We start from the raw sequence: 24,686 nt of genomic DNA on the forward strand, positions 1-24,686 counted from the left end.
CTCAGGGACTTTTTTGTTAGTTGTGAAACTTAATGTTTCACTGTAGGATTTTTTTCTTCTAGCTCAGTGGGATCTGTTATATCCCTCTGAGAAGTGCAAAGACTATGGGATCTCTTATATCCCTATGTCATTTAGGGCTTAGGTGTGGTGCGGAGATCGATCTAAAATTGGAACTCGCTCCAGTTGGAGTCCTGGGGGGTTCCAAATGCGAGATGTGCGGAAGGGGCTAGGCAGTTCGCGAGTCTAGCCCTACCAACGTTTCTGTTAGCCAAAAAAGATGCAGGTAGTTGTGTCCCTCGCGTTGAGGGCCGCGGACCTCTTCCATAGGGGCGTGGCCCTGTTATCACTGGGGTTAGCAAAACGCTGGTACGTCCTCTCACCTACCCGGGGGTGGGAGGGCGCGCGTGAGTAGGCAAGGGCACTCTCCTTCGGGAGGGCGGACCGGACAGTGGCAGATGGTGCCCCTGCGGCCACAGGGTAGTACCAGTCTGTCCAGCGATGGGCCCGCTAATTGCCGAAAGCGTGCGGGGCTGGTATCCTGGGACCTTCACGTGGTGGCCCTGTTTTCACTAACCTTACCAGGATATTCACTTTACTGCAGCTTCAAATGTAAGCATGTATCTACTCAACAAGGTAATTTATCGAGACAACTTTGTTGATTCCTAGACTTCTCAAGAATTCCCGTTATTTTAAAAGAGAGACTCCATTCCAGAGTTGAATAAATTCACCATGTGGAAGTGGCATTCATTGTCCATCATCACACTTCAACACCATGTACTGTTTGCCTCGTTGCATGAGACTGTTGACTGAAAAGCTCTAAACTGATTCAAAAATTTCAGGTTATTTGGGAAAAAATGACCTGGAGATTAATTCTCAATATGTAGTTTCTACATATTCAATATCTTCTGTTAAACCAGAGTCAAGTCTGTACAAGAAATTGTGCTAAATTGAAATGCTTTTCCCTTTTGATAATAGTTTCTTTTTTCTTTTGCATTATGACAGGTAATGAACTCTGAAGTGATACGCTTAGGGAGTATGGACGTGATGATCAAATCCTGCCAACTGCATACTGGCATATTGCCACGGTGAGCAGCAACAGATGCATTGGTGGCCTCCTGCTCCACCATCTTCCCAAAAAACCTCAATAGTTATGCCTCCAATTGCCCTCGTTTTGTTGATTGTGGATTTAATTTTGCCTTGAATTTAGCACAAACTTTCCCCTGTATGCCTGAAACTTAAACTGAAATCATCTTCATCAGTGTTGTTTTGCATTGGTAGTGTTTACCAAATATTTGTGGATCCTGAAATCTCGGCAATTTTTGGGGGCAAGCAATTCACATTTGTCCAAAATTGTCTGAAGTATTAAAATTTTAAGAACTTGCTAAAAAGGCAAACAGATGCAGATCCAAATGTACGTCCTTTAAAACTAAGCTGTTGATCGGAATCCAGTCCAATCAGACAAGTACATTTGTTCCACAGATGTGTAAGATTTTTGCTTTGTTGTTTTTGGAAGGTTGCTGTTTTTAAGGAAGATGGCAGAAGACCGCTCACTTTGAGACTAACTCCCTTGTTGGCTAAAGTGCCCAGTGGCCAGATACAAGGCACTGACCGAGTCTTTGATCACCATGGGCACACCAAGGCAACGGCTTCCAGATTTGGATTCAAAGGTATGTTCCTTTTTTTTTTTGGTAAAAGGTTTTAGGCAGTGAAAAAAAAAACCCAACCCCCTTGATTCCAGCATTGTGCCTCCTCAGTACATTGAAAAGAAACTTTAAATAGTTCCAAATTGTTGTAGTGAAATCTTTATATTTTGTCATTACAGGGGCACCAACCAAGGATAGGTCGTAGATGCTGTGGAATGGGTGGAGCACACGTTAGTTGATGAGCACATCCACTGACATCTCCATGGCAACACACCTCAAGTAATGACACCTACTTTGAAGTTGCACAAGGCAGCTTGATTGCAGTTATTCAAAAGACTGTCAGAAAATGTTGCACAAAAACCTATCAATTTTGGTGCTTGAAAACTCTGCCCTAAACCTGAATGGTCTCCAATAGATCGCCATAATCACATACAACTTTCTTCTGACTGTTTAAAATACCAGGTTCAATGCAATATTATGATCTATTTTATTCCCCAAATTGAATTTGTAACCGTGTTCTTTTGTAAACGCATTGGCTTTAACCTCAAAACTCAAAATGTGGAGCAGGTTTCTTTAAAGAATGTTATGCCAAACAGGACAGAAAATGGACACTCTAATAAAAAAGCAAGTTGACACTGTGGAAGTCCATGCAGCAGTTGTTGACCATTAGCACTCATTCTGATAGAACAAATTACATTCTGAATTTTGGCAGTTTCAGAATGATGTACTCTAGAAGTAGTAGTTGCAAGAATGTCGGGATTAATTTTTTCACATTATGGTTAGGTGCATAATTACCAACTTTATCTTATGTCATCCTACCAGATGTGTTACTATTCAGGATGTTTTGGCATTAAACTTCCCTGAAAACAGAAAACATTTTTAATTGAAACAATAGTCTTGTCACAAACTGTTTTTACTTTCTTACTGGTACTTTTTTAGTATATGAAATATCAGTTTCGGTGAAGAAGACCAAAATTAGTCGAGTTGCTTCACATGGGCTTGTAGTTGTGGAAATTAAAACAAATTCATTCTCGCCATTTATGCCTTTTCCCATTCAGTTCCAAGCACTGAATATTTGTAACCTGTTGGCCAAAGTTAAGTGGTATTGCATTGCAGGATTACAGCTGCCGTGATCATTTTCAGTATTAGAGTTTACTGTAGGTCTTCAGTGGCTTGATTGAAGAGCTTATGAAAGACATGTTACCAGTCATCTTCTGGTCGCTCTTGTAATGATCATTCAATTTAACGCTTTCATCATGCAAATTTTGTAAGATCGCACGAAAGTCGAGGAATGCTAGTCAATCTTAATGATGCGTTCAGCAAAAAATGTAATGAGGAAATTGAAGGGTTGAACCGATGCAATGGATGACAAAAAAGAATTTGCACTTCCTATCCAATGCCATTGCCAGAGTGAGATGAAAATTACGATATATAAGACGAATAAGAATTTTTTTTCTTGAATGCTTTGAAAGTGAGTGGTGCTCAATTTTGAAGTTGGAACCAACATTTAGGGCGAGTGGACCCCTCTTTGATGAAGTTAAACTCTTTTAAATTGAGCAATTTTAAATGGAAAGTGCAAAATTAACCAGGAAAACCAATACTAAGTTTGAAAAGGCCAGCGTTGAGTACTTCTATGTGTTATTTTGCTGCTTTATCTTGTTTGCAAGGAACGAACCATACTATGCACAGTAAATCTCTTGTGAGCATGTGTTAAGAATTCGTCTTGGCAGTTTTACGGATGCAATTTGTAGATTGGAAGTGGAGCCTCTTTGACAGGATGATGAATGAGCTTATTAAAATAGTGTTACAAAATTTAGTTTGTCATGTTTTGTCTGATTTTTAAATTGAAGTGCCCAATTTAGTGCTGTCAAGTGCAGCAAATAAATTATGAGTCATCTCTTGCTCAAACCATCGATTTGTTACAAACCATGAGACATGGTAAGAAAAGAAACCATGTAATAGTCCCACCGCAAACTGTTTTATCCCTAGGGAATGAATCTACTGCGACATTACCCTAACTTGCCTTCAATTTCTGTGTAACCTTGAGAGAAGCAACATAGTAACTAATTTGATAAGCAGTGGCAGGTTGGGCAGGTACAAATTTGCATGGGAAACTGAATATAAATTATATGGTACACAATATTTTCTTAACACCTGTAAAAAAGGAAACTTGCCATAAATGCACATTTGCATCTCATGTATGGTATTTATTTTCAAAGTATTGTTTACTCTCAAAATACTTGGTCCTGCACACAAGTTCAACATCTTGACAATGGTTCCTAAAAAAAATTGCCCAAGATAGATTTAAGCCATGCAATAAAGTCCGACTACTGGAAAGAGGCATTTGCTGATACTTCGAGGATAAAGTGATAGGTGCCTAGAATGTAGCAAGAACCAATGACAACACTTTTAAAAAGTCAAGAAAAAAAACCTGAAATAAAATGATCAAATAGTTCTGGTAATGCCGATATCAAATGACTGAAAAAGACATCAACACACTATGGCAAAGATGTCAAAAATAAACGGATTGAATACAGTTACCTCTGAATAATACCATTCTCGAGGAAAAAAACTTCAGCACATGAAAATCTACCACATGTGCAACAAATGTGCTGTTGCTCAAATAATGAAGACCCATAGATGTTTGCATATCACCTTGTTCTATCACAACACTCTCAGAAAAGATCTTGAACTTTGCAGCTTGAAATTATGATTATACTTTCAAAAAATGTAACATCAAAGATGTGTCTTAATCGTCAAAAGTGCTAAGTAGAGATCGATATTAAAAACAGCATTCTGCCAGGTCTTCAGTTCCAACCAAACTGGTAAAAGTACATGGACAAGCAGTTGAGCCTCAGACCCTTCTTACATCACAGAGAGGGGCTCCGGGGAACCACTGCCTCCAAAGAAGTTGTCATCCTGTTCCAGTTCTGGTTCGGCACTGCGGGGGCTCTTGGTTTTCTTCTTTTTCTTCTTCTTGATTGGCTTGAGCTGGGGTAAGGCGGACGGAGGCTCCACACCTACAGAGCAAATTATTAGAAATGACGATATAAATGTACATGAAAAGTTCATCGTACAGAAAAAGTTGGTTGTAACAAAATCAAGGATTCGACAATTCTACTTGAAATTATGTAGATATTCTTGTGGTATTGTGATTTCCATCCGCACAAGAATTTCTGTACTTATGTCCTTTCAGCAAATACTGGAGTGCATATGAAGAAAAATATATTCCTTTTCTCTCTGAGCAAACAGACTGCAAATAGTTTGTATATTTATGATGCAGGGAACTTGAAATGTTTCAGGAATTTTCTAGGAGCTTTTCAGATCTTATCTACAATGTAGATATTAATTGCTATTTATTTTAAGAGTACTGAAATTGAAGTTTACAAATGACACACCCAAGATCAAAACCAGACACTCCACAACTGAAGTACACTTTAGTTTGGCCTCCAACCATAGTCCTTAAGAATAAAGCCAGCATGATCAGGAAATCATACGGTTAAGAATAAAGAAGCAAAACACGCTACTAAAAAGTTAAGGACCACCTCTTCTTTTGTGTATAAAGTTTTATGAGATATTTTACTGCTGAAAATGTGCACTTGATGTTTCGAAACATTTTTAAAATTTCTTTATTCAAATGAGAACACCATCAAGACAAACAAAAAACGAAAGAACTAAACCCCACTCATTGCATGGAAAAAATTACAAGTTAAGAAAAAAGTGTTTTGAGTAGTGTATCACACATCCCTAGTATTGTAATCAAGACCTTTTCAGTTCAGTGTCAATTAGAAGCCATTTTTAGCCGGTGTTTTTTTAGGGGTATCACAGATTGTTTGGCTTTTAAATAAAATGAACATGAATGTTACAAAATGAGACTTAAAACTAACTTTTCAGTAAGTCTGTTTTAGTTTTCATTTGAAAGAGTGCTTTGCATTGATTGGTTAGCCAGTATGACATCCCGATGAAAATGATAATTACTTTGGTAAAAAATTAGAGGATTTCCTTTAATTTACATAGTACGATTCTTTTAAAGGCCTTTAGCTCAATAGTTGGTCTGGCAACTTGTGTCTCTCATTTTTCTACGGGCTTACCAAGTCCCCCCAATGGGGATAATGATGTCCCTCTCACCCCGGGCCCACCCAGCGAAGGTAGGTCACCCAACAGGGACCCACTGCCAGGCGAGGGCACCTCCTCCTTGCCTTGGGTACCGTTGGTCTCTAGTCCCGGGCTGGGGAGGTCATCCACCCCTGGGGGAAGGCTGACGGGCGGCGGCTGGGTGTCAGCATGAGGGGCCGGGCTGGGGTTGGGCTGAGGGTTAACTGTGCCTGACGACTGGCTGGTCTTGCGGAAATCCATTCTAAAGTGTGAAAAAAATCAGATTTGTGCTTGATCATGAAACTGTCACACATGCTAAAACCATGACAATTAAGGTCAAGGCTTCTCAACTCTGAGAAATACAGGGAAGATGTTTGAAAGAATAATTGCTATGTTGCAAACTAGTGAAACTGCTTTTTTTACTTTAAATGAATTTTGCAGTCTCAACTACTTTCGGGAATTAAAACATCTGTCAGTAAATCCCAAGCATTCTTATAAAGGTCATTAAGATATTGATATAGATTTGTCATAAGAATTGTAACATTCAATGCCTCAATTTCCAGGCATAATAAAAGACTGCAAATATCAAAAGGTTAAACCACTGTGGTATAAAAGCCTTTTCTTTTAACTGTTTGTGAATGTGATAGAAACCTGAAACCGGTTGGAATGTTTACCTCTTGGATTGGTCAGGTGTTTTTGAGTCAACATTAAAGTCTCGTGAGGTTGATGATGATGGACGAACAACTCCTTCATTCTTCTCAACTCTTTTCTCTGCTTTGGATAAATTAAAAACACAACTGTGTAAATCAAACATCAAATGGAGTTGGTTGGAGTTGGTAAAAGGGATCTTGCAGAAAAGAAGCTTGGTCTCCCTTGTACACTGTACGTGTAGCATGTTAGTAGAAGGATTACAGAGGATTAAAACATCACACAACTACCATTGTTCAAAATCCTATGGACTTTTAGTGGGTGTGCAAATTGTGAACTATTGTTTTCCACAGGCCTAAACCTTGAAAACCCATGGAGTAAGAAAACAATCACAATATATGTATGTATTGTGCTATAAACATGCCCCAGGCTGTAAATTCAAGTTTGTTATCAACACTGCTAAGAAATACAGGGGTCACAAAACTAGACTTGTGAATTGAAATGGGATCAACTGCTGCATGTAAAATTCAACCAAAGTTAACTTTACTATTTTTTGGCTCAGCCCTGCCACACTTTCATGGGCATACTTTTTACGTGAGTGACTCTTCTACTTAATGGTGTAACCGTAAGTTGAATGAAGGAGCTAGGGCGACCACCCCCCCACACACACACGAATTTTAACCAATTATGCACGCAAGTAGCTCATGCCCTCTTAAGAAATATGCACCCAGGTGTAGGTTTTCTAGTTACACCATGGTTCTTTGGTTTCCTTGTTGTTTAAACCCATATATCCTTTTTTTCTTGTTGCAAATCAATTTAATGTTGCTATTACTTGTATAGTAGAAATGCTTTTAATATGTTTGTTTTTTTCATTCAATTTCAGTTGAAAGTGAGGAATCTGCAATTCAACCGCAGAAAATGGAAAAAAATACTCGGCACGGTAAAACTATTATTTGGGGCGGATTAAGTAATGTAAATGCTTGTCACACATCAGTAATTTAAATATTCAGAATGAAATCATAACATAGGTTTGAAAAGTTTTGAGACCGTACACGTGGAACATACCATGTATCACTGAGTAATGAAGGTTTTAGGACTTTGTGAACTCCCTTCTTGTCTTAGCCAGGGGACAAAGTGTTTTCCAGTGACCTGAAACTGTTTTCAGCTTTTTTGTGGACCCTGTTATAAATATTCGTAAGAATTTTTAACTTGCGGTCTTCTGTTTAACATTTCAACAGCAGCATTTTGATGTAAATTTCAGAATGAATGAGACAAGTCTCTGGCAAAATTTTCATCCGTAACTGATGTACACGGACGGAAGCTTGGAAGTAATTTCACTCATGGTTGGATCAATGTAGTTTCAAATTATTTTGTACTTTGACAAGGAAAGTCACTGTTATAGCAGCTACAGAATTGTCTTTCACTGCGGGGCCATTTTTTGGGGGGGTTTAATTTTGGATGGTTTGTGGTTTTCTGTTGCTATTAATCTGTCCTCAGTTCAAATGACTTTGTGTTAATTCTAAACTATTGACCAACTGCTTGTAGTTATGTTATTAAACCTCTCTCTAGATCTCATTCTCAGTAATAATTGTATGCATATGTGTTTTCTTGCCATTGGTTTAAACTGAAAACTGCTGCACTTCAAGACGTATGAAGCCTTCTGTATGGTTGTCCATTGCTCAGCATAAGCTGTGTGTGGTTGCTGCACTTCAAGACGTATGAAGCCTCCTGTATGGTTGTCCATTGCTCAGCATAAGCTGTGTGTGGTTGCTGCACTTCAAGACGTATGAAGCCTCCTGTATGGTTGTCCATTGCTCAGCATAAGCTGTGTGTGGTTGCTGCACTTCAAGACGTATGAAGCCTCCTGTATGGTTGTCCATTGCTCAGCATAAGCTGTGTGTGGTTGCTGCACTTCAAGACGTATGAAGCCTCCTGTATGGTTGTCAATCTTGTGGGACAGTTTTCTGATAATTTCATTGTTTTGGTCACTAACCTGTCAATCTCATTATCTTGAGCAGGGGTGAGATAAGATCTTACCCTAAGACAGTTCCAGGACTACATTAGTTGTATCAAAGTGCAGAACTGATAGATACATGAAATCTACAATTCCAGTTTTAGCTAAACTTTTGTAATTCGTAATAGTTTTACTCGTATGTGGGAGGGAGGATTCCTTATTTAACCAACCGTCCTGGATGAACTGTCTTCTAATGTTCCTTTTTTTCCCTGTTCGGTGAACATAGATTTATAAATTAATTATTCAGGATTTTTATTTTTTAAATTATGCTTCATTTTCCCAACTCTTATTTCATAGTCCTTATAACTGATATGCAATGCCTTTAGATCAGTGTAAATTGTTATCAGCCACTTTGACTTGGCAGCTAACCCTGTATATTTTAATTGAATAAACCAGAAAAAAAAAGGTAAGCATTGTTCAGTCTTAATTTCCATATAAAATGGGCTGATGAACGCATTGCAATCCTGTGAGAAGAGGCGAGACTAATCAAATGAACAACTAACATAATACCAATATTTACAACTTTCACACATTATCCTTGGGGAAAATAGAAATATTTACATACAAAACAAAAGGGCGTGGATCTTATAAAAAGTGCAAATTTGGACACTTGTCCCCCAACATGGATAGACTGATGCCATACTAGCTAAAAAGGTCACCTGTGTGTGTGTGTTTATGCATTGTCTTAGTCAACACACTGAATGTAATTGTTTTGCTACAAACATATAAAACAACCATAAGTGACTGAGGAAAGGCCCAAAGATATGTGTAAGGAAAAACACAGTGTCATGCGTGTTGGTGTTACTAGTCATGGTAGTTCAGAATGTTTTCAGTTCAATACCCCCTCAAAAGTTGTCACCAACACCGAAATGTTTGAAAATAATTTTGCAGTTGTGTTAAGTAGTCTAGATTTATTTATTTAATCTAAGATTTATTTAATTTCAGTGAAACGGGGGAATATTGGGCAGAAAGTACGCCTACAGGCTTTGAATCACCATACCACTGGTATGTCAACATCTACACAGAAAACTGTGATTTTCTTCCCGATAAAACTGTACAGACTACAGTGAAGATGAAAGAAAATGGATGAGCTATAACAGTATAAATATTTGTAGAATTTGGAACACAAATGGATGGTTGTTTTAGAAAGATTTACTGTTTAACCCCCCCCCCGCCCATCAACATTCAAAAGCATTAATGAGCATAAAATAATCCATGTGGCCCCCTTGGTACAGTGGTAGTGCTACTGGCGACGGTGCTGCCTACGAATCCCCTTTTTATAAAACATTTTAAGATGGTCAGGAGATGAGCGATGCAGTTAGACTACTTACGATACATGTATTGTTCTTCGGAGCCGTCATCCTTATCATTTGAGGCTGGTTGGGTTGTCGTTCGCAATTGTCGCGCCGGCCTACCAGGGACGGTCTCTTTGTGAGGTGTTCCCCTTGCACTGCTACATGAACTTTCACCGTCACCTTTGCTTGCAGTGTGAATGTACCTCCGCGGCCTCTTCAGTCTAGGTAATTTGCTAATGTCACCAGGTGTGGAACATTCGTCAAAATAACGTGAACGTAGATTGTATTCGTACCACTTTTCATGATATTTTTTGCGGTTCGAGGCATTGATTTGTGCTCTCCGGTCATCATTATCTCCATCCATCCTGCAGAACTGCGATGCACAGCGCCTAGTATATATAGTAGACGCGGCATTGTGGCACGCACACCATTGGCCGAAGCACCGCCTCCTCCTGGAATGGCACCGCCTACATCATGGAGCGACCGCCCTAATTAGTGATTGGTCAGCTTGTTATTGGGATTTGACGGCACGAATAGGAGACTAAGCTAATTCCCCGGTTGCAGAACATACACTCGTAGAGAAATCGAGCAGTATACAGGGAACCAGTAACGGATACCGTGTCGTGTGTATGGTTGCGTCGGTGGTTGGGCTTCATACGTCCGTCTGCTTATATATCTCGGAGGAATTTCGCGCCAATTTACTTTTAGCCTGGTGATCGGCGGTTGGTGAGTTGGCAAAGAGAGACGAGAGAACCAATGATTTGGAGAGAACCATAATTTACTACAGGCGCCCTCAATCGACCAGGGCCAAAAATCGTCAGTCTTAACGTGACAAGGACACTGGAGAGACTGGAAACTAGTCTATGGAGATCCTCAAACAAGATAGTCTTCAACAAAATGCATTGAATTTTTTCCTTTATTTGCTTTTTAAACAATATAATATTAAAAAAACTATTTCAAATTAATTATCTGCACAAATATTACAAATTTACTTTGTGATTTTCGCGAATCGCGGTCGGTCTGCATCTGAACCTGTTGTCTAGATCTAGGGCTAGGTCTGCGCGCCTATGATAGAACTACGCGCGGATACGCTGACATATAGACATAGCCGTAGCTCTGGAAGCCCAATCTAGGGCCGGAAGACGTGAAGTTACCTCTCGCTCGGCCGTGGGTCATCGATCAGCTGAGCTAGCTACATCATCTTTACGTACGATCCGATCCGAGTACAGTGATCGTAGTAGACCTACTTGACCTTGCCACAAGTTTGACTTTACCTTGCCTGAAAATATTTGCAAAATGTTGCATTCTTCGTCGCTGAAGTTTGTGGTCGGAGCAGGTGTTGCAGCTTTAGGTGTCATTACACTGACATATGTTCTCAATGGAAGGAAGAGGAAGAGAACAAAGATTATTGAAATGGTAAGACTAGCCATAAGCCCAGCATGCCCAGGCCAACTTCGAGAACCAAACTGTTAGTCTTTAGGGCCAACATGGAGTCGTAACGCTAAGAGTTTTTTAAGCCAACTTGATAAGCAAATGGTCCACAGCTTGCACAAAACTACTCAATCAAATTTTCTCATGAGCATGAAAATTTGGATCTGGACCTGCCCTTGACTCCATTCTTTGGTCCACTTTTTTTTTCAGAACAACTTGACAGCATACATAATACATGCATACTGAACCAAAGCTACAAAAACTGTGGCAAAAGCTTATCTTTGTTTGTGACTGTGCTAGTACACCCTTTTGGATTCAGACTGATCATATTTTAAGAAAAAAAATCTCTTTTCTGAGAGTCATTATTTTTGTTGTAACTCTGTTCTGTATGAAAGTAAAAGATTTTGTTGAATGCTTCAGCACAACCGTAATATCAGGATTGTGAAAATTCCATACACCAGCAAAACTTATGCAAGGTTCTGAATTTCCATTGTATTGCAATTAGTGCTTGCAGACAGAGATTGGCTAGTGAAAGTTATGTGCTCTGAAAATCAAAATGGACTACCTTGCAGCCAGCTGCACAGCCACATGGCTACACGGCTACAGAGTTGGAGTGCTATGTGTTCACTGTGGGTGAGCAGTCAACTGCAACTCTGTACTGGCAGCTGGCTACAAGGTGGGATATTATACAGATTGTTGGACAGATTTCTACAATGTACATTTACATGTACATTGTAGGCCTATAACATGTACGTATACGCTGTACAAGCTCATTTGACTACTTTTGCAGTCATCCGCAAAGTTATTTTGGTTCATCTGTAGGTCAGCCAGTCAGAAGGTGCTCTCCATGATTTAATCATGCTAACTCTCAGTTCTCACATTTGGTATGTAGGAAACATTGGGTTGGCCAAATATAAACATACATGTACACGTACATGTACATTGCCTGGCATGCAGTGCGTTATTTAGAGTTCTCTAGCACTATCACATGCAACCTGTATCCCTTATTTTGACTTACCCTTATAAAGTGGGCAGGACAGTTTGCCTGAAGCCCTGCAGGTACTATGCATTATACTACCCGTATGTGTGTGCACACTCTGTATACCTGTGATAGTAAGCACATCTACACATTTGTACACTGGGAGATAGGAATGAGTGAAAATGTTCCAATGTTTGGAAGTCACTATCCAGCCAGATTGAGGCACATTCTAAGTTGAAATTTCCTGTTCAAAACACTTAACTCGTACATGCACTGATACACGGAAAATTAGACATTCTGTCATCCTGTGTGTGATCATAATTTACTGGCATGAGTTTTCACCTTCGCGTACAGATGGATGAGTTCCAAAAAACGTATGTCCACATGAAAGATCCAGACCGAGTGGAGGAACTCGTGACCCAGCTGATCAAAGACGGCCGGAGCAAGTTACTGGTTGTCACAGACTTTGACCGAACCTTGTCCAGATTCCAGGACAATGAAGGACGGAAGGTGCCCACTTGTCATGGTAAGAAGGCTACTAGTGGTAAGCTGCACTGACATCACAGAGAAAGGTGGAAACATCTTGTTTTCAATTTTGATTTTGTTTATTCCATTCCATTTACTTTTTTATTGATATAGTGCTGCAAGTAGGTGCCAAGGTTCGGTTCGGGTTCGGTTCAGACACGGTTCGAAAGTTTTTGCAGAACGCTAGTTCGATTCGGGTTCGGACATGTACGCACATGTACAATTCACAGTGCACATTGAGACATCGAAGAGCTTGCTATGAATGTGCAGTATATAGTACTTCCGTGTATAAAATATGTTAATACAAGCAATGAATCTCCTCTCCATCCCCAAGCAACTTTGATGTGAACATAATTTTTGTCCAAAACTGTTTCCCCAAAGTTTGCATAGGAGTTAAAATTCCATAGAAAGTCACCGTCGGAGGTTTGACAGTTTCTGACTGTGGTTTGTTGACCAAAAGCGGTTGTGTTTGGACCACGCTTGACTCACAATAACAAAATGATCGTAGGATATATGAAAACAGAAAAAACAGCGTGCTGAAAATGGGAGTTTCCTCCTTTACAGGATACAAGATCAAAGTGGATTTCGAGTGAAGTGTGTTTTGGTTATATTTCACAAAGCAGATTCATCTACCAAACTATGGCTATAATGTATGAACAAAAGAACCTTGGTATCAAGTCAGCATTCATTCCCAGGACGGCGCCCAAGTGGCCAAAGGGATGATTTTCCATCAGTCTTTTTGGAGCGGATAATGGCATTTTGAGATTTGCGAACAACTTAAAGATCTGGCAAAATTCCATTACAACGTATTAACACTACGACTTCGACCAAACATGATCAAAGGAAAGGCGAGTTAGACCACCGTCACCAAATAAATCTTGTTGCGGAGCACTGCACCGGCGCGCCTGACAAAATAAGTGTTCCCTCTGGGGTAGCCTTCGTTCGCGCACGAGTCTGACTGTGATCAGCATCCATCAAAGTTCATTTTGTATGGCCGTTTATGACATCATAAGGGTGTGGCTATCGGATATTGGCAAACAATGCTAAATCTTAATATACATTGAATTGTTGTAAGATTTCTGTCGCTTTTCATTTGAATCTGCTTGAAACAAGCCTCCGTAGTACAATTTTTCTCAATTAAAACAAATAAAAATTCTCCCTTTTCATGAATTTCGTATTTGAATATTCAAATTTGGGAAATAATATTCGATAGTTGCTCAAATCCAAAATGACAGAGTAGTTTTTAAGAAGTATAAAGATAATATAAATTTGTTTCATGGTTAGAGATCATCCCTTTGAATTGTAAGCCATAAGAGGAGGGGTCATTCCATGTCAAGTTTGATGATCAAAATTCATTTTTACACTGAGAAATCCAGAGTTGTAAGTTTTAGTATTTCCATTATTTTGTGGTAATCTTGTCATCCACGATGTAGGTGTTTTGGATATCAGCAGGACACTGCCGGAGGACTACAGAAAGAAAGCAATAGATACACGGAACCACTACTACCCCTTAGAAATGTCCAACACACTGAGCCGAGAAGAAAAGTACCAACTGATGACCGAGTGGTGAGTACAGATCACTGGTTGACTGAAACCACCCTAAAAGTGCCACCAAAACAGATCCTAAGTACTTGTGGTTGGCCAACTGTGACATGTACATTGTACCTATATCAGAGTGATGAGTTCAGAATTCTTCTGTGGATACATTTATTTGGCTGCCATGAACAAATTTATAATTCTGTTCAGCAATAGCTGTAAGTTTTTGTCGTAAGATTACAAAGGATGAAGCTTGCAAGTCCCTCTAGGATCAGCTGACCTCCTTATGTACCTGCGCGGTTACTGTGAATGCAGTTTACGAGTCGAAAATGTTTTCCAAACTCTATAGTTTGGTCTTGCGTGGTTTTATGTAGCCTTGGAATTTCCTGTTGCATCTGACTGAATTTTTAAAGATAGTTCGAGAATTTAAGTCATTGTGCATAGTCATCTCGTAACTTCCTCAATCCCACCATGACAAAACTCTCTCTTGATAGTTATTGCCAAATCATAAAATACTGAATTTGGAAGCGCCAGTGCTGGGACACCTAACAATGTTTGCTAACCATCGGCTTTAGTTGAAACCAATAGACCTTTCTCCCCTTTGTGAAATGGATAGCTTCTGGTTAATAAATTTTTGGTTCTCCCTGTGATGTGGCATGAATCCAATGAATCTACATGCACCTTGCTTATTTTGGCAGTCAACAGCATGACCGTCCTTCATTTCAGCAGATTGTTTGTTGCTTTTCTCTTTTTTTCCCCAGGTGGTCCAAAGTGTGATTTACACTTCGGCTAATGGCCATTGGAAAGGGTCTATATATTCTGGTACTAACCGTGGAGCCTGTATATTGGAGTGATTCAATTTTTTTTTTTCGTCTTACTTTATCAAAGGTGGACTACAGCACACGACCTCCTTGTTGAGTGCAATTTGAAAAAGAGTGACATTGAAGAAATGGTGCGGGATGCACGGGTTCTTCTCAGGTGAGACTGTCCTTGCAAATTCATTTCTATTCTATGGGAGATTATGTTTATGTAATTTCTTTCTTCCTTCGTGTGAAGCGTCACCATGTTTGTCACACTAATTGTCCATTGTTTGCGACCACTATTATTATGTAATCACTGAATGTTATCATTCCAGTGTTATTTTGCCCGTTCTGGGTGTGTATACTGTGCATTTGTGGCAGTCAGGATCCAGGTGGTCGAGGTGGACTCAGGATTGGCGTTGTACATGTACATGTAGGTTGTGTAGCTGTTCCAATGAATGTACATGTATGCAGCCAAGTGTTGTTAGATTACCAAGCTTCACTGTATCTGTCCTCCGTGTTTGGGGGAGCATGCACATGTACTGATATTTGGTAGTGTTTATCAACTTGTTTAACATTGTAGGCCATTTATTTATGTATTTTCTGTGTTCATGAGTTTAATTTGAAGTTGTTTTGCTCTTGAATTGAAGCGAGCGTGTTTCAACAAATTTCCTGCCGCGGCACAAGGTTTATCACCTGCTGGTCTGGATGCATCACACACGCATACCACGCGATACACGGACATTGTTGGCCAGTTTGCCATCGTGATTGCCTGAGTAGCACTGTGTGAATTGCCCATAATTCTTGTGAATTGTGGACTTTAGAAATGTTTACATAGATTAAGACAGGTGTTCATCACTTTTTGAGATAATTTGAGATGCTGTCATCCCCATTCATGCCATTCAATCAGCACAAACAATTGACCCCAGAATAAAAAAAAATTCTTACCTACCGACCCTATTTTTGAGAGGCATGTAATCGGAAGCACAGCTATGTTTTTTGGCGTAATAAAAGACTGCGTGCATGCAGTAGGCCAAAGTTAAATAACCATAATAATAGTGGATTCTGAGAACTCTTGGGCAAGTGTAGAGCCAATTCAGGCAAGTAAATTTATGGCATGGCCTGCCCTATCGGGCAAGCTAAAAAGTGGCAAAAGTGCCAAGGGAGTTAGGGTCACCGGCTAATTTTTAGAAATCACAATACATTGTAGCTGTGCCTGGAAGATCTTTTTAAGACTGAAAAAATAAAATATGTTACTCCAATCTTCACTCCACTTGATGAATTTTAAATCAATTTGTTCTTCAGATAACATTAATACCATCCTGTGCATGACTTAAGATATATACACCTTGATTTCATTCTGCCTTTTAGGGAGCATAGTAACGTCATGTTTGAAATGTTGGAGCGTTGTGGTGTACCTCTACTGATATTCTCAGCTGGCATTGGAGATATTCTGCTGGAAGCTATCAAACAAGAAAATCTTCACAGTTACAAGAATGTGCAGGTTATCTCCAACTTCATGGAATTTGATGACAAGGTAAGGAGTACGAAGTACATTTACCTGTACTTTACACATACATGTACGTGTATGCTTTACCAAGGGCATGCAGTGACATTATATACATAAATTGTCTGATGATTTACTTGTACTTTGGTCTGAATGTGTGCCGATTTAGAACATAAGGCTGATTGACCCTTGGGAATTAAATAAATCAGAAAAACTTGCCATTTAAACAAATGTTGGCAATAAACTGAACAGCAGCTTTGTCATGGATGCCTCGTAGCTGTCCATCTGGACTCACATGACCACACTTGCACAAAAGTCATACAGTGCGGCGTCAAGCTTAGTGTACCAAGTGAATAGGGGACATCAACCCCCCAAAAAGTGATCTCTTGGAAGATTGATTTTTGGTCATTGATTGAGTTGTGATTTTTTAATTTAAAGTTTCAAAAGTTTTATTTTCCAAAGTCCACGTCTCATATTTAATTGAAGCTTACATGATCATTTGGACCAATTGTTCATAAAAGATTTTATGCTGTTACCAGCTCTTCTCTACCAACTCAACTCGGCCTTGAAATATTTCAGGCAGACACTTGCCAACTCACACACTATGACGTGATACATTGCATGCATTGAACTGTGTGGGTGACCATTCAATGTACAGTGCGCCAGGTCTCGACGACCACACCTCATCCATAATACGTTCACAGTAAAGTTAACCTTTTTTTAAAAAATAAATAATAGCTGACTGTAGATTTCTAGATTTTTTAGTCAGTAGGATGAGCGCAACAATGATATTTTTCTACTAAGCAAACTATACCTACATTGAAACAGAAAATAATGGACAGATTTAATTCTGTGGGAGGCTGCGAGGACAATTTATCTATTGAGTTATCTCCCCTGCAATTTACATACCCTTAGTTTATTCTCTAGTGCATTCACACGTATTCAACCATTTGCCATCCAGGATTTACATTTTGTCTTGTTCAATTTTTGCAAGCAAAGCAGTACGTGTAATTACACCAAAGATTAACTGCTTTCATTTGTCTAGATGTTATGCTGCTTGTGGGATTTGCAAGGGGATGCATGATCAAGTGGAGTCTTGTACAAAATCTGAATTGTTACGAACCTGTATGTACCACTTTTGACCCAAATGTGTAGACAAACACTGCATTCCTGATGACACCGTTGTTGATGATTTCCTATTTCTTCATTTGGGTGGAAAGCTTCTGCATTGACCCCGTTCATCCATGCACAACTGTGCAGTGCATGACCCTGGTAACTTGTCATGAAAAAGACATCAAAATCATGATTTATAAACGTTTCTTCCAGGACAAACTCGTAGGATTCAAGGGTGAGTTGATCCATACTTACAACAAGCATGAAGCAGCAGTGCACCACCCAGAATACTTTGAGAGACACAGGAAACGAGACAACATCATCCTCCTGGGAGACACCCTGGGCGACCTGAGTATGGTGGATGGGATGCCTTACACAAAGCATACCCTGACGATAGGCTTCCTCAATGACCATGTGAGTCAGTCGCAGTTTATGGAATATCACATGCAAACCTTCCAGGTGACCAGCCAACCTTGGCTTTTTTTTATAACCCGAACTGTCTTCAGTCCTCTGATTTCAATATCATTTTACATACATCCTAGGTTAGGGTTAGAGTTGATTCGATGTCTTTTGCCTGGCATTACATCAAGAATATTTGTTGACACTGTTGAACATTGTGTGTGTGTGTCACCTGCCTTAATCATGCCATGTTATTCGATACAGTTATTATTATTATTATTATTATTGGTTTATTAAAAACCTGCTCATTGCAGCCAGATGGCTGAATTTACTGTAATATGTAAAAAACAAAGGATTAAATTTTTCTCATTGGATCTCAACTACTGAGCATTGCAGTGGTCATTATATTTGCATCAAAAGAGGTTTGAAACAAGCAGATACAATTAAATTAACTGTTATACATGTATGTCAGTAGGATTTAACCATCTAGTGAGCACAGCATGTGTCCTTTACTTGGTATACTCTAGGCATGCTTATTTACATGTTGGACTCAAAAATCACAACCTCCCGCTTTATCAGTCCCGTAGCCAATTTCAGAAAAGCTGGTGCAACGTCACGTCAAGTGTAAGTCTTTGCCAAAAATTGATGGCTGCGGACACTGTAATCATATTGACCACAGTTGTTCAGCCATTTCAAAGTGGACATACGTGCACATATTGTAGCACCTCTTGACTTTATTTGCAGACTGAGCTCTATGACTTATTTCTTGACAGATTGAACAGAATCTGGAAATGTACAAAGACCATTTTGACATAGTGCTGGTTAGCGATGAGACCATGGACCTGCCCATTGCTGTACTGAAGAAGATCCTGTAAGCTGAGGACACGACGCAGGATGCTTCACCAAGGGAGGATTTTTCTATCGAATCCATCAATAGCCCTCAGAAGCAACATTTTTAAAGTAGGAGTCCGATTACTGGGACAGAGTCAAGGTTAATGGCAAAGAACAGTGCTGAGACCGCGGAAAGGTGAGAATCATCTCCCTCCTCTGAAAGGCAGTAAAACATGTTACGCATGTGTATGAATTATTACGTGGGAAGACAGGTTGTCCTGAAAAGTAAATGATACAGTAAGTAAGTCTCTGAGTGCGGTGTTTTTGAAGGTAATGCATCATCCTCAGGCCAATAATAAGGAAATAAACCATCACAGAACAATAGCTCATACAGACAAGAAAAGGTCCGAAATAAAGAGGTACACGTAAATGAAATATTTGGCAGTTTGTACTCAAGTTGCCAGACTGGTGTACAGTATGTATTACTTCAGGTGTGTTAGGATGGTGTGGTCGTATGGTAGGTATAGGGCCTGCTGATTTAAAATGAGGTTAAATAATTGTTAAATAAGATTGAATAATTGGTGGAATAAGTTGGCAGCATGTATGTTCACTCCCATGCCTTTGTGCACCACTTAGTTGAGAGTTTAGCGAACACGCACTCAATCACTTTACTGCGGATTTCGAGAAAGACAATGTGGGATCTGTTCCGACACTTCTTTCTGTGGATGGAGACCACAATTTATTTTGAACAAAACACAAACAGATAAAGTTCACGGAGATAACCTGATAACTAAACATTGATCAGACAAGATTATACCACAGTATTATATGAACCCAGTTGCACAAAATTGGAAACAAATTGTGAAAAAGTGATTTTTAAAAAAGTAAAGAGGATCAGATTTGGAAGAACATATGTCCGTGTTCTTTCCCATTTTTAAACCACTTCTCCAGTTTATCCAAACAAACAAAATAAAGTACCTCGTGTATTAAGACTTGATAAAAACATCGGTCGTTTTTCAAGTTATTGCAAATTGAATACTTTGCACGAGAATCATTTACAAGTCCGTAGTAATACATGTATAACTGCATTGATGGAGTACATACATGTACATGTACATGATGTACATGAACATGCACATATGCATACATAAATCATAGCCGACCATCAATCGACAGAGAGGCAAAGTTGATATTGATAAAACTAACAAAGGACCATTTGCAGTAGCTTAAGCATAACATGGTATCCTTTTTCAACCATTTTTTCAGTTACCAAGATATGCAGGATGTGTGGAAAAACTGGAGAACACTTCAAAATTTCGATTTTCAAATACCCTTTTTTACGTTCGGAAATGTAACATACACGGACATCTTTTATCCCATTTTCTCTGAAATGTCACTTACCGGTATGATTAGCAAGAAACACATCACAAAATGAAATCTGAAGCCTGATCATATGTCTGTGGTATGAATTCAGCAAACTTTTGTATAATGTGGAAGATCTCTGCTGATGGATATTGGTATAGTCGTTTGCAGGCTGGCGTCGCCATTTTAACAAGCAACAGAAAGTGATCACAACTTTGCAGAATTTTAGATGCGCACAATTTAAGTGGAAGGGGTGAACATATATGGCAGAAGGGGTATTCAGGAGTTAGGGGTACTGTTGATATCATGTTATTGATAAAGGCATCGCAACCAGAAAGGTCAGGCCATTGGGGTAAATTTAACATTCCTCAGTGTTGACTTGAATGCCATGTGCTAAAAAAATGCAAAAACAAAGAATAGTTTCAATCTTCAACAAACAAAAAACATACTTTTTAAGCTGTTAAATTTAGTGTTTAGTTTCGTTCATGATAAAAGGTTCTGTTCGTTATAAAAGGTTCACTTTTTTAAAACAAATAACATTGTGTAGGTTCAATAACATTGGTGGAATGGCTCAAAAATTGTTTAGAAATACATACTGTATCTGTTACTTTATTGCCCCAAATTAGTCCTTGATTAACAATTTTTTCCCCTTCAAATACACGACTGTGTTATCATAATGTTGAGCTTAACAAGTACAAATGCTAGGGTTCTGTTTTGCAATTTAGACGGGTGTGTCACTAGGCCACATGTTTTCAACTCAAACAACAAAAGGGGAACTTGTGTGTGAATGGCTAAAGATGGAATCCCAGAGAAAAAAAAAAGGTTTGGCATCTACAGCTGAGATAAAACTGAAGGTTTGATAAGTGGAGCACAGTTTTTCCCACGCTTCACGGAGGAAGATTCAGAATCCTTGCATATTTTGACTTCGGCAAAGCTTTTTGAAATCTGAAATGCAGTGACTAGAATTTGAGTTTAGAAAGCAAAAAATTTCTCACTTTTGGACAACCTGCAACCAGGAGTGAAAATGTGTTAGCAGTCATCCTTCCTTGTCCGGAGTCCAAACCTCACAACAGCAATGATTCAAAATTGAATGGGCACACATGTATATTACAGCCAAAATCTTGATCAAGGGTCTCAAAAACCAGTAGTTACTAAAGAGCAGAGCAGCTGAAATAATGCAGGGAAATACAGGAAGTAGATTATGCATGTTCTAATAAATAGTGATGATGGCACCATTCTGCCTCACAGAATTACCTTTTGAAACAATGAAATCTTGCTTTTTAATGAGAGCAACAGATTTCAATAGAAGGAAAGCAATGTTTGGACTAATTTAGTAATTTTTTTCCCACATCTTATAATTTGGTTTTGGTTACATTAAATTTCGTCTTGCCTTTGTTTAAAGGTTTCTTTTTTTGTAGTTATTAGTATCTTCAGCCCTAAGTTCTTTGGGAGCTAGCCTCAAAGAATGGTTAGGCCAGGTTACAATGCCATTATTACTGGTACATTGGACCATGTCATCACTGTGTACTTCTGGGTAGGCCTTCACCAGGTTATTGGACAATTGGGACCGGGTTGTGGGGACATTTCTCTGTCCGCACAATGATTTGGATCCCCACAAAAACAGGTGAAATATCCTGTTTGTCCCCACAACTATGGAACAAGTATGTGTGTGTTCATGTGTTTGTACATGTATGTGTAGTGTAGAATGTGTAAATTGGATAACTGCATCTACAAACCAATGTTGGTCTTCCATTTAAAAGAAATTATTTTCAATTGTCAATGAACGTGTATTTTATGAACCTACATGTATTTACTGCGCACAATTTTTAGTGAATCACACTGTATAATATGTACTTGTATTTGTACATGCATATTTAAGAGAAACATTCACATACATGTATTATGATTTAATAACAATAACATGGATTTTAGTACACAGTTTTGTTTTAGATTGTGTCCACAAGAAGTTATAAGGATCTGTTGGTCACTTTTTAATGAACATAGTTTGTGGAAACTTTGGGGGAAAAAAGTAATTTTGAAAAAATAGTCATTGGCCTCATATGGTACTAGTTCTCCAATAGACCTACATGTCCATGGAATAAGTCACTTTACACGTGGTTATGGCGACAAGATTCTGGACAGATGCATTCATTTCCTTTTCTGAATCCTGAAATCAGCCTGCAGTTTTAGGATGTATTGTTACAATCAGTCTTTGAATGAGTTTCAATACTTCATAAACGCAGGTTTGTAATACCAGTATTTGCAAATGCTATGGCATTTTCAGGATGCTTTTTATTCCAATATATACATGTTGTATTCTATCTGGCATAATCAAAAGCCTGAATACTCATGGTGTACATTCTTCCTTGTCAAGTCTATATCAACATCTCAACTACACTACCTTATTTTGCAGTAAAATGTGGTAGAGGAAACGGAATTGATAACAGCTCTGATTCTTTATAATTGGAAAATAGAATTTGAAGAATCACATGAATTGTACATGTACATTAATTGTTTTTTGAGTGATAAATGATATGAAGATCTTGTAGTGTTGCTGGTCTCTTCCAAGCAGAAACATAAAAAGCGATAAAACTATATTACTTGAAGAAAGCTTTCATAATTGTACATATATCGGAACCAATATTTTAGAGCTACATGTACATGCTGTCGGGAATGAGGCTTTGTTAAAGACTCAAGGTGTTTTGTTGCCGCTGCATTCTTTCTTCTTTTTTTTTTTAAACTATCTTTTCCCTGTAATAAATACTAAACTTCAAAGTACTCTCATCAGAGTGGTGCGTACTTTTCACAGGTTAGTGTGGTACTTTCTTGTATTCTCCAATGTGCGCTGTGGCATGTATGACGTACATGTAAGTGGGCTCATCTTTGCAGGGTTAGCCTGATCAAGGCGTCAGGCTCGTCTTACAGTCGACCCGCCATAAAATTTAAAAAAAATCCCTAAACAGTGCCTGTGTTATACCAGGGTTTGTAGCTACATGGTTATACCATCATAACCTGCAGACTCGCGATGTGTACATGTTCATACATGCTTTGGGTTATGTGCCTGAATATTTTACACACAGTGAGTAAATATGCATGCAAGACTGATATGTCATGTCCATTGTGACTGGACGAGCCACTCGTAACATTCACATGTACATACATGTATGTAACATGCACACAGCAGTATATACATGTACACATGTACCTGTACATGGGTTCTGTGTGCATAGCTTGCTCTGTGGTTTGCAGTTGGCATATTCCCTGACAGTCCTGTACGAGGTGGCTCGTTTGCTGTGGTTCGCCCTTCAACTAAAACGCAGTGACCACCTTGGACGAGGCTATGGTAGGGTGGACTGATTTAATTTACGCCCACCTTGGTTCAGCCATTACACTGTGCTAAACTCATCTCCATAATTTTGGGAGAGGACAGTGCATATTTTGAGCTGAGGAGACCATCACCTGTTGGGCCCCCCCATTACCATGCACTGCTAAACATGCGAAATGTGGGCAGCTAACTGTATAAAATCGGACAAACTGATTTAGTATTTTCCTTGTATTTTATTTTGTTTGCTGTGTAGTTTTTTAACTCATGGAAAGCATTTTAACATAAGGAACCGTGAGGCATGGTTCGCATACGGGATACGTATGCAGCTCAGAGAAACTGGGTGGTGAAATCACGACTTTGCATGGTTATTTTATCTCACACCCTGTCATCAATGAGTATTTCACATCAGTGTGCTCATGTAAACACATTCAGGTTGTTGCTTGATACTGTAAACAAGCGTAGTAATAATGGATTATGATATCCATCACGGGGAATCAGGAAATTCGGCTGCACCACTCGCCAGCAGAGTCATGTTTTCCATCTTCAAAATTTACCCCTTTAATGTGACAAATACATGTACAGTTGAACCTCGTTAATAAGAGCACTGTTAATACAAGAGTCTGCTTATAACAAGGATAATCATAGGTCCCAATCCTTTGTTTACATTCCTGATAATACAAGGTTCCTGTTATAACATGGTAATTTGCCAAGTCCGAATGGCCTCTTATTAACGAGGTTCGACTATATACTGCTGTGTTTGCCTTACATGTACATATAACATGGCTTGTCAAAAAACAAAAATCTACTCTCGTGACCATTGATTTTTTCCAGCACAAGTACTTGAAACACTACAGTTGAACCTCGTTAATAAGAGGTCGTTCAGACTTGGCAGATTACCTCTGTTATAACTGGAACCTTGTATCATCAGGAATGAAAACAATGAAAAACAAGATGGAACCTAAAAATTTCCTTATTATAAGCTAAATCTTATATTAACAGCGCTTTTATTAACAAGGTTTCGACTGTATATGTTTTATGTTGAGATAAATGCCATTTTTTTATGGGGAGGAATATGAAGAGGTAAACATTTTTCTGTGATATACATGTGTAAATGTACATGCAGACTGATCCGAGGGGGACAATCCATGCACATGTCCCGAACTTGAGCATGCACACACCTTGG

The 24,686-nt window shown here is 39.0% G+C and overlaps 2 protein-coding genes and 1 long non-coding RNA gene across 8 annotated transcripts; 2 read left to right on the forward strand and 1 right to left on the reverse strand.

The window, feature by feature from the left end:
• Positions 1 to 532: 532 nt before the first annotated feature.
• On the forward strand, positions 533 to 3,830 carry LOC110991205 (uncharacterized). Of its 4 annotated transcripts, none has more exons than XR_015424760.1 (4): positions 533 to 633; positions 1,003 to 1,085; positions 1,514 to 1,667; positions 1,823 to 3,829. It is a non-coding gene; the product is annotated as an uncharacterized LOC110991205 (long non-coding RNA). The 4 variants fall into 4 exon arrangements; XR_015424761.1 differs by having other exon boundaries at positions 533 to 609; XR_015424758.1 differs by lacking the exon at positions 1,003 to 1,085 and having other exon boundaries at positions 1,823 to 3,830.
• LOC110990310 (uncharacterized) lies at positions 3,830 to 10,517 on the reverse strand. 2 transcript variants are annotated; one of them, XM_022255234.2, is made up of 4 exons: positions 9,732 to 10,517; positions 6,413 to 6,512; positions 5,735 to 6,000; positions 3,830 to 4,663 (listed from the first exon to the last, which is right to left on the reverse strand). In XM_022255234.2, exons 1-4 carry the CDS (start codon positions 10,057 to 10,059, stop codon positions 4,509 to 4,511), a joined length of 849 nt encoding a protein of 282 aa, XP_022110926.2. In that variant the 5' UTR covers positions 10,060 to 10,517; the 3' UTR covers positions 3,830 to 4,508. The 2 variants fall into 2 exon arrangements, with proteins under 2 accessions (XP_022110926.2, XP_022110935.2); XM_022255243.2 differs by having other exon boundaries at positions 6,413 to 6,509; positions 9,732 to 10,514.
• Positions 10,518 to 10,791: 274 nt separating this feature from the next.
• On the forward strand, positions 10,792 to 22,956 carry LOC110990300 (cytosolic 5'-nucleotidase 3-like). 2 transcript variants are annotated; one of them, XM_022255213.2, is made up of 7 exons: positions 10,792 to 11,111; positions 12,460 to 12,631; positions 14,064 to 14,196; positions 15,055 to 15,144; positions 16,338 to 16,503; positions 17,800 to 18,000; positions 18,759 to 22,956. In XM_022255213.2, exons 1-7 carry the CDS (start codon positions 10,992 to 10,994, stop codon positions 18,858 to 18,860), a joined length of 984 nt encoding a protein of 327 aa, XP_022110905.2. In that variant the 5' UTR covers positions 10,792 to 10,991; the 3' UTR covers positions 18,861 to 22,956. The 2 variants fall into 2 exon arrangements, with proteins under 2 accessions (XP_022110905.2, XP_022110913.2); XM_022255221.2 differs by lacking the exon at positions 10,792 to 11,111 and adding an exon at positions 12,081 to 12,185.
• The last annotated feature ends 1,730 nt before the right edge of the window (positions 22,957 to 24,686 follow it).

This window comes from Acanthaster planci, linkage group LG03 (genome assembly GCF_054643075.1).
Source record: "Acanthaster planci isolate LZ-2023a linkage group LG03, COTS_SCS, whole genome shotgun sequence".
NCBI lineage: Eukaryota > Metazoa > Echinodermata > Asteroidea > Valvatida > Acanthasteridae > Acanthaster > Acanthaster planci.

Coding starts and splice junctions, on each gene's coding strand:
- LOC110990310 (XM_022255234.2), bottom strand. CDS start 10,059: ATGGATGGAGATAATGATGACCGGAGAGCACAAATCAATGCCTCGAAC. Junction 6,513..9,731: donor CGAAGAACAATACATGTATC/GTAAGTAGTCTA, acceptor ATTTATCCAAAG/CAGAGAAAAGAGTTGAGAAG. Junction 4,664..5,734: donor ATCCCCATTGGGGGGACTTG/GTAAGCCCGTAG, acceptor TTTGCTCTGTAG/GTGTGGAGCCTCCGTCCGCC.
- LOC110990300 (XM_022255213.2), top strand. CDS start 10,992: ATGTTGCATTCTTCGTCGCTGAAGTTTGTGGTCGGAGCAGGTGTTGCA. Junction 11,112..12,459: donor GAACAAAGATTATTGAAATG/GTAAGACTAGCC, acceptor CTTCGCGTACAG/ATGGATGAGTTCCAAAAAAC. Junction 15,145..16,337: donor GATGCACGGGTTCTTCTCAG/GTGAGACTGTCC, acceptor TCTGCCTTTTAG/GGAGCATAGTAACGTCATGT.